Below are 12,186 nucleotides of genomic sequence, written 5' to 3' on the forward strand. Positions count from 1 at the left end.
CCTTTTCTTATTGTATGTTTATATAATTATAATTATAATTTATTTTTGTTACGCTCGTCTGTTACTGTCACTTTGTCCTATCGTTGTCTAATATCTTTTCACTTTTGTTTTGAATGTTCTTAACCTCTCTGATCTCCCCATCCCGGATCCGGTATCAGGAATACAGACTCAAGCTCATTACCATAACGCAACGTTAACTATTCATGAAAATCGCAAATGAAATGAAATAAATATGCCATCTCTCAAGCTTAGCCTTTTGTAAACAACACTGTCATCTCAGATTTTCAAAATATGCTTCTCAACCATAGGAAAACAATCATTTGTGTAAAAGTAGCTAGCTAGCGTAGCATTTAGCGTTAGCATTAGAGTTAGCATCCAGCACGCAACATTTCAACAATAACATAAAAGCCTTCAAATAAAATAATTTACCTTTGAAGAACTTCTGATGTTTTCAATGAGGATACTCTCAGTTAGATAGCAGATGCTCAGTTTTTCCAAAAAGATTCTTTGTGTATTAGAAATAGCTCCGTTTTATACATCACATTTGGCTACCAAAAAAAAACGAAAATTCAGTCCTCAAAACGCGAACTTTTTTCCAAATTAACTCCATAATATCGACTGAAAACATGGCAAACGTTGTTTAGAATCAATCCTCAAGGTGTTTTTCACATATCTCTTCAATGATATATCGTTCGTGGAAGCATGGTTTCTCCCCTCAATCAAATGGAAAAATACTTGCACATGGCTTTGCGCACCAGTTTCGATGCAGGACACCAGGCGGACACTTGGAAAATGTAGTCTCTTATGGTCAATCTTCCAATGATATGCCTACAAATACGTCACAATGCTGCCGACATCTTGGGGAAACGGCAGAAGGTCTAAGCTTATTCCTGTCGCATTCACAGCCATATAAGGAGACATTAGAAAACAGAGCTTCAGAAATTCTGCTCATTTCCTGTTTGACGTATCATCTTGGTTTCGCCTGTATAATGAGTTCTGGGGCACTTACAGACAAAATCTTTGCAGATTCTGAAACTTCAGAGTGTTTTCTTTCCAAAACTGTCAAGAATATGCATAGTCGAGCATCTTTTCGTGACAAAATATCGCGCTTAAAACGGGAACGTTTTTTATCCAAAAATGAAATAGTGCCCCTAGAGATGCAACTGGTTGGAAAATAAATAAACAAAAATAAAATATAAAAAAAATATTTAAAAAACAAGCTGCTTACCTATTGCAGATTCAGTCTTCCCAGCCTGGTGCAGGTCTACAATTTTGTTTCTGGTGTCCTTTGACAGCTCTTTGGTCTTGGCCATAGTGGAGTTTGGAGTGTGACTGTTTGAGGATGTGGACAGGTGTCTTTTATACTGATAACAAGTTCAAAAAGGTGCCATTAATACAGGTAACGAGTGGAGGACAGAGGAGCCTCTTAAAGAAGAAGTTACAGGTCTGTGAGAGCCAGAAATCTTGCTTGTTTGTAGGTGACCAAATACTTATTTTCCACCATAATTTGCAAATAAATTCATTAAAAAATCCTACAATGTGATTTTCTGGATTTTTTTTCTAATTTTGTCTGTCATAGTTGAAGTGTACATATGATGAAAATTACAGGCCTCTCTCATCTTTTTAAGTGGGAGAACTTGCACAATTGGTGGCTGACTAAATACTTTTTTTGCCCCACTGTACTTCCACCCCATTCCGAGTGATGGATGATGGAAAGGGGAAACGTGAACAACAAATAAATAATGTGTCATTTGAACCCCTCATTTGGTTTTCCACAAAAAACACAGGCTGTTCCATTTACATGCTAACCCACCGTGCTAACATGACAGCAACACTGATTGAAGTGGAGTGTGGGAAATGTGCTGTATCGGACCAGGTCTCCACCTCACAAGATTAGACACTTATCTACCCTTCTTTTTCTTTTTTCTTTCTCTTTTTCTCTGTTCTCTCTAATTATCCATGTATCTTAGCTTTTTTCTTCTTCTGTTACTCAAGGCATGCATTGTTTATTTCACTATTTCCAACTGAATGACAACTTTCACGGTGTGACAGTTTTCTAACCATGGCTAGTTAGCCGCTAGGTAGCTGGGCATTTTTGTCTGTTGAGATGGTTACCACTGAGTTTCACCATAAAAAGCAAAGTATGCAGCAAGTGTTTGCGTCCTCTGGGTTAGAAAGGTCAAGTTGATAATATCATAGAAAATAGTTAATATCCTAGCTAAAGTTAATATCCTAAATTAATTAATGTCTCTCTTTGTAATTTTATTACAGCGTTTATCTCCATATTGTGGAAATATCATCTGCCAGGCCGTTAAGAGTGGTCTTGTGTAATGGCTGTCTGCTCAACACAGAGATACCTGAACTTGTTATGACATCAGAGATTTAATCAACATGGAATCTTCACATCCTGTTTAATGTAAATGAATGTCCTCCTACTTCAGATATGTCAGTTATTTGATCAGATAAGAGAACCTGGAAATAAGAGCCCTTAGATACTGCTGGATTCTTGTGGAACTTTTTTGACTGCATCTGGAGCTCCCATTCTTGCAACATCATGAAGAGTTTCAAATAGGTCACAGTTCAAATATCCCTCCCCATTTCAGAAAACGAAGGAGAGTAGGGCTGCTCAACAACAAATGTCAGGAATTCCATAATAGGGCTTACCCAGGAAAAGACACAAATGACTTACTCAGAGTAGAAACGTCAGGATATCTGTGCTTCATCAGAATATGGAACAAAGCCTGAGGGTAAGAAGTAAATCTCAGCCTGTTTTTTTGAGTGCTCCAAATCCTGTTTGTCATGAATTACTCATTTTGAAAGTTTGTTCCATGTGTGTTGTAAGGATGTGTTGTACCCAGACAATGACAATGACTGTAAATCATCCATTGGGTGTTGCGGCAAAACCATCCTGATGTTACGTTTGGCCATCTCATCTACCTTTGATCAAGTCCACACCCTGAGAAATGCCAGAGCAATGTTCATGTGGACGAGGGCAAAAGAATAGAACTCTGTGATTTCACTGATTAGTTTTCCTAGGAAATGTTTTCTGGCGCAGTTTGCTGTTCTGGTGGGGGATCTTAAATCTATCAGTCTGACAGAGGTGGACGTCATCCCCGTTCAGAAACCATTTACATTTTAGTAATTTAGCAGACTTTCATTTCCAGGACAACTTGCAGTAGTGCATTCGGAAAGTATTCAGACCCCTTGACTTTTTCCACATTTGGATACATTATAGCTTTATTCTACAATTGATTAAATAAATCAAAAATCCTCATCAATATACACACAAAACCCCATAATGACATAGTGAAAACAGGTTTTTACACATTTTTGCAAATTTACTAAAAACAGAAATACCTTATTTAAATACAGTAAGTATTCAGACCCTTTGCTATGAGACTCGAAATTGAGCTCGGAAGCATCCTGTTTCCATTGATCATCCTTGAGATGATTCTAGAACTTGATTGGAGAGTCCAGCATTGGTAAATTCAATTGATTGGACATGATTTGGAAAGGCACACACATGTCTATATAAGGTCCCACAGTTGACAGTGCATGTCAGAGCAAAACCAAGCCGAAGGAATTGTCCGTAGAGCTCCGAGACAGGATTGTGTCGAGACACAGATCTGGGGAAGGGTACTAAAACATTTCTGCAGCATTGAATGTTTGGAACCACCACGACTCTTCCTAGAGTTGGCCGCTTGGCCAAACTGAGCAATCGGGGGAGAAGGGCCTTGGTCAGGGAGGTGACCAAGGCTCTGACAGAGATCTAGAGTTCCTCTGTGGAGATGGGAGAAACTTCCAGAAGGACAACCATCTCTGTATCACTCCACCAATCAGGCCACTCCTCAGTAAAAGGCACATGAAATCCCACTTGGAGTTTGCCAAAAGTCACCTAAAGGAGGTGTGATGGTGTGGGGGTGCTTTGCTGGTGACATTGTCATTGATTTATTTAGAATTCAATGCACACTTAACCAGCATGGCTACCAAAGCATTCTGCAGCGATACGCCATCCCATCTGCTTTGCACTTAGTCCCACTATCATTTGATTTTCAACAGGACAATGACCCAACACACCTCCAGACTGTGTAAGGGCTATTTGATCGAGAAGGAGACTGATGGAGTGCTGAATCACATTACCTGGCCTCTACAATCATCCGACCTCAACCCAGTTGAGATGGTTTGGGATGAGTTGGACTGCAGAGTGAAGGAAAAGCATCCAACAAGTGCTCAGCATATGTGGGAACTCCTTCAAGACTGTTGGAAAAGTATTCCAGGTGAAGCTGGTTGAGAGAATACCAAGAGTGTACAAAGCTGTCATCAAGGCAAATGGTGGCTACTTTGAAGAATCTAAAATCTAAAATATATTTTGATTTGTTTAACAATTGTTTTGTTAACCACATGATTCCATATGTGTTATTTCATAGTTTAAGTCTTCACTATTATTCTACAATTTAGAAAATAGTAAAAACAAATAAAAACCCTTGAATGTGTCACGCCCTGACCATAGAGAGCCCTTGGTGTTGTAGGTCAAGGCGTGACTAGGGGGGAGTTCTAGTTTTCCTATTTCTATGTTGGTGTACTTGTATGGTTCCCAATTAGAGGCAGCTGATTATCTTTGTCTCTAATTGGGGATCATACTTAAGTTCTCCATTGTTCCCACCTGGGTTGTGGGATATTGTTTGTGCTTGTGGCACTACATAAGTCACGTTTTGTTGCTTGTTTATGGTTTTTGTTTGAAAGTTTCACTTAAATTAAAGCTATGGAACTCAACACACAGCCTTGGTCCGACCTTTTCGACAACCGTGACAGAATGAGTAGGCGTGTCCAAACTTTGACTGGTACTGTATTTGTAATAAATTAGCCAACATTTCTAAAAACCAGTTTTTGCTTTGTCATTATGGAGTACTGTGTGTAGATTGATGAGGGGAAAAAAACAATTTAATACGTTTTAGAATAAGGCTGTAACGTAAGAAAATGTGGAAGAATTGTACATTTTTTTTATATTGGTCCCCTGTAGTAATCGAACCCACAACCCTGGCGTTGCAAGCACCATTCTTTGTCAACTGAGTCATATGGGACCACTTGTGGTAAAGGCAGATCATTTACAACTTTGCCTCCTCTTTTTATTAGAGAATGACGGGATGGTGTGATACGCATTCCTGTGTCACTCTCTCTGTCCCTCTGATTCTCTGTGAAAATTCTGTTGATTTGCACTTGAGCAAGGATAAGAGTGTCTGCTAGCTACATGATAAAAAAATATTTTTTTTAATCCCTTGATCATAATCTCACTCAATCTTCTCTTCCTCCCATCTCTCCATTTCTCTCTTTTTCCCTCAACCTTCCATTGCCTCACCTGTCCATCTCCATACGTCTCCACTATTTTACCCTCTCTTTATCAACTGTCCTCTCCCCCCTGTGTCTCTATCTTTCCATCTCTACCAGTAAAGCCCTTGGCACAAAAGCAGCTCTCTTCTCATTCTTCGCAATAAGAGTTAGCATTAGTCATTACCTAGTGGCTCCACAGTACGTCTTTGTTAGTGTGTGTTACAGTGAACAATACCAGCATAGAGGATAAGGCTGTTAGCTCTGGTGTCGCCATCCCCAGGTGAGGTTACCCACTGTGTTAAAGATTAGCATCTGAGTGTTTTGAGAAAGCTGTTTTATCAATGGATAGTGGTTTCTATTAACGCTTATATAAAAAAAAAAGTGTCTTCAGAGTCGCAGTGACTCATCAAAGTGTTTTATGGCTGCAAATCCAGACCCTTTTAATGGCTATCTGTATCAAAATATATTACAGAGATAGAGGTGGAGTAGAGTGGGATGGGGGAAGAACTAGAAAGAATGAAGTGTTTCAACGTAATCTAAATGTTCTTATCGGTCCTGTATGAGGACATCCTTTGTATGGGCTGATGGACAGGGTGCACCCTGGGACTGGGAAAGACTGTGCCCCATTAAGTGTGACTCATCCTCAGATCTTATCAGAAACAACACTTAGCCTCTGTAGGGATTTCTGTTAAATCACCTGGGGGCTCAATGGAGCATTTGCAGGAAACTGAATCAATGAATCACACACACACACACTATTAATCAGTATCAGGAAGGTGTCATTAGACATACAGTACGCATACATCGTATGAGGGTCGTTCCACCTCAAAGCACAGATTTCAACACCCACCATCTCAGATTGTTCTGAAATTGTTTCTGTAGTTAGTAACATATGATTAGCATTCTTGAAACATTTTGTTTACATTTTATTTTCTGAGAAATTAAGCTAATCAATGGCATCCATTTTAATATATTGGATACAGATAATTGTTACTCCCTGACCTTAGAGGGCTTTTTATGTTTATTTTGATTTGGTCAGGGTGTGATTTGGGTGGGCATTCTATGTTCATTTTTCTATGTTTTTGCCGGGTATGGTTCTCCATCAGGGACAGCTGTCTATCGTTGTCTCTGATTGGGAACCATACTTAGGCAGCCTTTTCCCACCTGTGTTTTGTGGGTAGTTTTGTGATCCTACCAATGAATAGGACATAAGGAATCCCCCCAACAATTCAAAATCCACCTACGGAATCCCCACAGCTCATGCCAATCCCACCCCAACAAACAGTATATAATATCAGTTCTCTGTTTTGACAAGTAGTATGAAGCTGTGGCTTGGAGTATTGCTTCGCTATACTATGTCATGTATCTCCTATGAATCTGGAGACATTTGTTTCACCAGCTCAGAGAAATTAGTAATTGAAGTCACTTGCATTATTTACCATAAAGTAGTGTGAATGTACCAGGTTTTGACCACTAAATGCCACTGATCTTACTATACCGCCACACTCTTTTATCCATTTTGCTGGTCTCTTATGTTTATGAAATAGATCACAACATTTCCTTTGCAACTTGGGCAGAAAACCAATAGATTTGTCTAATTATTGAAAGAACTTGTGGTCATCCTCACAATTCAAGCCAGTCCTCCATTCAAGCAAATCAGTTTGTCTTTCTTTTACGCTTTATCTGTGTCAAGGAAATGGCCCCTTGGGTGTGTTTAGTTTATAACAGAATACACCCCTGATCACATGCAAACACAGTTCACTTTCATAGCAGCCACATACAAACAGCACAATCCCTTTGCTTGTTGTAATTCCTTCTTGCATCTACGTGCTCTCCTTCTCTCTTTGCTTGTGGGCTTCAGTGCAGAACACATCAACAAATAAACCTTTCCAAGCCAAACCTTCATATCATAACCGCTACACACAGCCTACATCGTTTTCATCATATCTTACATCATAGTCAACATAGCTAATAGAACTAACGGATTAGTAAACCAGCTACAATCATGTAGTACAGTCGAGCACTTTAGAAGTTACACCGACGGTTCCTGGTGGCAATAAATTCATTAAACCAAAAGCTGGATTTAAGCTGGCGCCGAAGAGGATGGCTGATGTTTTACATGCTCCTAACCAACTGTGCTATTTTGTTAGTGTTTTTGCATCATTATGATGCATCGTTAGGATGCTACGCTACAGGAGTGTTTTGCTAGCACAGACTGGAATATGTTCCAGGATTCATCCAATGGCATTGAGGTGTATACCACCTCAGTCATCGGCTTCATCAATAAGTGCATCAACGACGTCCCCAACCAGAAGCCATGGATTACAGGCAACATCTGCATCGAGCTAAAGGCTAGAGCTGCCGCTTTCAAGGAGCGGGACACTAATCCGGATGCTTACAAGAAATCCCGCTATGCCCTCAGACAAACCATCAAACAAGCAAGGCGTCAATACAGGATTACGATTGAATCCTACTACACCGGCACTGACGCTCGTTTGATGTGGCAGGGCTTGAAAACTATTACGGACTACAAAGGGAAACCCAGATGTGAGCTGCCCAGTGACGCGAGCCTACCAGATGAGCTAAATGCCTTATATGCTCGCTTCGAGGAAAGCAACACTGGTTCATGCACGAGAGCACCAGCTGTTTTGGATGACTGTGTGATAACGCTCTCGGTAACAGATGTGAGCAAGACCTCTAAACAGGTTAACATTCACAAACGGATTACCAGGACGTGTACTCAAAGCATGGTGCGGACCAACTGGCAAGGGTCTTCACAGACATTTTCAACCTCTCCCTGACTGAGTCTGTAATGTGTACATGTTTCAAGCAGACCACCAAGCGAAGGTAAACTGCCTAAATGATTCCCGCTGCATAGCACTCACATCGGTAGCCATGAAGTGCTTTGAAGGGCTGGTCATGGCTCACATCAATAGCTTCCTCCCGGGTACCCTAGAACCACTCAATTCATATACCGCCCCAACAGAGCCACAGATGACGCAATCTCAATCGCACTCCACACTGCCCTTTCCCAACCGGACAAAAGGAACACCTATGTGAGAAGGGCCCTGGGACTAAACACCTCCCTCTGCAACTGGATTCTGGACTTCCTGACGGGCCGCCCCCAGGTGGTAATGGTAGGCAACAACACATCTGCCACGTTGATCCTCAACACTGGGGCCCCTCAAGGGTGTGTACTTAGTCCCCTCCTGTATTCACTGTTCACCCACGACTGCGTGGCCAAACACGACTCCAACACCATCGTTAAGTTTGCTGACAACACAACAGTGGTAGGCCTGATCACCGACAATGATGAGACAGCCTATAGGGAGGAGGTCAGAACTGGCAATGTGGTGTCAGGACAACAACCTCTCCCTCAATGAGAGGTGCAGGAGAGCAGAGATGAGTGAAACAACACACTTTACTCGACAGCAGAAGGTAAACAATTTACAAAGTGCAAAAAAGAACTGTGCCACAAAGCATGGGTGATAAACAGCACCCGGTACAAACCAGCCGGAACAACCCGACCTGAACAAATAACAAACACACACAAAGACATGGGGGAAACAGAGGGTTAAATACATGACCAGTAATTGGGAAATGAAAACCAGGTGTGTGGGAAAACGAGACAAAACAAATGGAAAATGACTAATGGATCAGCAATGGCTAGAAGACCGGTGACATCGACCGCCGAACACCACCCGAACAAGGTGAGGCATCGACTTCGGCCGAAGTCAGTTTGATAGCCGTAGTCAGCTAGCTAATATAGCAGCCATCTCTGTTTGAGTAGGCTAAACTAGCTAGCTAGCTAATTAAGTAAAAGTGAAAAAATACTATGAAATATAGCTAGCTCTCTTTTCTCTCTCCCTCTCTCTTGATTCTCCTTCATTTTTTAAGAAATGTAATCTCACTGTCTACTGCATTTATTTTCAGCAAACTTAACATGTGTAAATATTTCTATGACCATAACAAGATACAACAGCTGAGACATAAACTGAACAAGTTCCACAGAAATGTGACTTACAGAAATGGAATAATGGTCCTTGAACAAAGGGGGGGTCAAAATCAAAAGTAACAGTCAGTATCTGGTGTGGCCGCCAGCTACATTAAGTACTGCAGTGCATCTCCTCCTCATGGACTGCACTAGATTTGCCAGTTCTTGCTGTGAGATGTTACCCCACTCTTCCACCAAGGCACCTGCAAGTTCCTGGACATTTCTGGGGGAATGGCCCTAGCCCTCACCATCCGATCCAACAGGTCCCAGACGTGCTCAATGGGATTGAGATCCGGGTTCTTCGCTGGCCATGGCAGAACACTGACATTCCTGTCTTGCAGGAAATCACGCATAGAACGAGCAGTATGCCTGGTGGCATTGTCATGCTGGAGAGTCGTCAGGATGAGCCTGCAGGAAGGGTACCACGTGAGGGAGGAGGATGTCTTCCCTGTACCGCACAGCTCAGTCCGATGATGCTGTGACACACCGCCCCAGACCATGACAGACCCTCCACCTCCAAATCGATCCCGCTCCAGAGTACATGCCTCGGTGTAACGCTCATTCCTTCGACAATAAATGCCAATCCGACCATCACCCCTGGTGAGACAAAACCGCGACTCATCAGTGAAGAGCACTTTTTGCCAGTCCTGTCGCCGGTGATGTCCGGTGAGGACCTGCCTTACAACAGGCCTACAACCCCTCAGTCCAGCCTCTCACAGCCTATTGCGGACAGTCTGAGCACTGATGGAGGGATTGTGCGTTCCTTGTGTAATTCGGGCAGTTGTTGTTGCCATCCAGTACCTGTCCCATGGTGTGATGCTCGGATGTACCGATCCTGTGCAGGTGTTGTTACACATGGTCTGCCACTGCGAGGATGATCAGCTGTCCGTCCTGCCTCCCTGTAGCGTTGTCTTAGTTGTCTCACAGTACGGACATTGCAATTTATTGCCCTGGCCACATCTGCAGTCCTCATGCCTCCTTGCAGTATGCCTAAGGCACGTTCAGGAGCAGGGACCCTGGGCATCTTTCTTTTGGTGTTTTTCAGAGTCAGTAGAAAGTCCTCTTTAGTGTCCAAAGTTTTCAGAACTGTGACCTTAATTGCCTGTAAGCTGTTAGTGTCTTAACGACCGTTCCACAGGTGCATGTTCATTAATTGTTTATGGTTCATTGAACAAGCATGGGAAACAGTGTTTAAACTCTTTACAATGAACATCTGTGAAGTTTTTGGGATTTTTACGAATTACCTTTGAAAGACAGGGTCCTGGGTTCTTTTTTTGCTGAGTTTAGTTGTTCAAAACTGTTCAACTATTGTCTTTATCTCTTTGAGTCAACTACCCACAACATTTTATGCACTGTAGTGCTAGCTAGCTGTAGCTTATGCTTTCAGTACTATATTAATTCTCTGATCCTTTGATTGACAAAATGTCAGTTCGAGAGCTCTGATTTGTATTGAAGTCAATGCATCCAGAGGAGGACGGAAACAAGCTGTCCTCCGGCTACACCATGGTGCTACCCTACAGAGTGCTGTTGAGGCTACTGTAGACCTTCATTGCAAAACAGTGTGTTTTAATCAATTATTTGGTGACGTGAATATATTTAGTATAGTTTTATCAAAACATAGCTTTTTTCACTATTTTTATTTTTTATGAAATTCCCTGAGGATGATGGTCCTCCCCTTCATTCTCTGAGGAGCCTCCACTGGTTGTTGGGCTGGGTTTGGCATGGGTGTATGGAGGGTCCATGGCTGACTTTTTACAATTTTTCCAGGGTTCCTCTTGTTTTACTCATTGGTAGGAAAAAGTTTGGTCCACATCAGCTCTTGGGTACGATATTTATTTAATATTATCTGAATCCTATCAATTAAAATGCCCATTTTGGGTGCAATCAATTAGCTTAATTTCCCAGAGATAAAATGAATGCCAGTCTTACCATCTCAGATTGTTCTGAAATTGTTTCTGTAGTTAGAAATAGTTGAGTGTCATGGCTTGCTGAAATGACGATTCATGAGTAAAATGAGACCTCCTTGACTTTGTATTGACGTGTTATATTAATTTCACAGAATTATCCCAAAAACAGACACCCTGGCTGGAGCAGGGGTTCCATAGCCTATCATGCAGGTGAGTGTCCTGAGTCATGTAGCGTGTGTTTGTCTGTCCTTCTGCAAGTGTTCCTGCATGATAGCTTGGTTGGTTGTTTGTTTGAATGCGTCTGTCTCTGTACCTGCTTGCCATACACTAAACGTGTGACTACTGTAGTTTAGCATGATTCTAATTATTGGTCAGACAGACTCCTGCCTTGAGACATGTGCACATAAGTCAAACTGTCATACAAATATCCCATAAATATCCCATTATCTCAAGTTAGAATTTGGCCCACAGTGTCATAGTAGTATGAAATCTTTCAGTTTATAGGGAGGAAGCAGTCAACCTCATACTGTATAGAACAGAATGTATCCTTCCCAAACTGTATGAAAGGCCTGTGTGGTGTATCCCTTGGCTAACCTATAGAGGGAGGCGGAAAGACAAAGAGAAGTGGTCAAACTCAAAATATATCCTACAGTACATAGTGCACTACTTTTGACCAGAGCCCTATGAAGGGAATAAGGTGCCATGTGTGGCTCAGCCAGAGACTGAGAGAGAAGCTGAGAGAGGAGTTGTTCAGCATGTATGGTAGGATACCCCGATCAGTGTGTTTCTCTTATGATAAGCCTGTGTGTTTATCACTGCTTCTCTGCCAAAGTGGTGATTAGGTGAAACCCCACCTAGTGATCTCTTCATGTTTCATGTGTTCCATGTCATTGTTTCCATGGGGATACGCCCTTTCTCTTCCTATAATCCACCCTAAGGATGAGACACATTCCCCCT

At 41.9% G+C, this 12,186-nt stretch overlaps 1 protein-coding gene across 1 annotated transcript in view; it reads left to right on the forward strand.

The window, feature by feature from the left end:
• The window catches only part of LOC139371005 (SPRY domain-containing protein 3-like), a 56,343-nt gene that overhangs the window by 40,957 nt on the left and 3,200 nt on the right, over positions 1-12,186 (forward strand). Inside the window, exon 8 of the mRNA XM_071110967.1 lies at positions 11,382-11,439. Within this exon, the coding sequence (XP_070967068.1) occupies positions 11,382-11,439 (58 nt within the window). The remainder of the gene's footprint in view (positions 1-11,381; positions 11,440-12,186) is intronic.

This window comes from Oncorhynchus clarkii, chromosome 17 (assembly GCF_045791955.1).
Source record: "Oncorhynchus clarkii lewisi isolate Uvic-CL-2024 chromosome 17, UVic_Ocla_1.0, whole genome shotgun sequence".
Taxonomy (NCBI): Eukaryota; Metazoa; Chordata; class Actinopteri; order Salmoniformes; family Salmonidae; genus Oncorhynchus; species Oncorhynchus clarkii.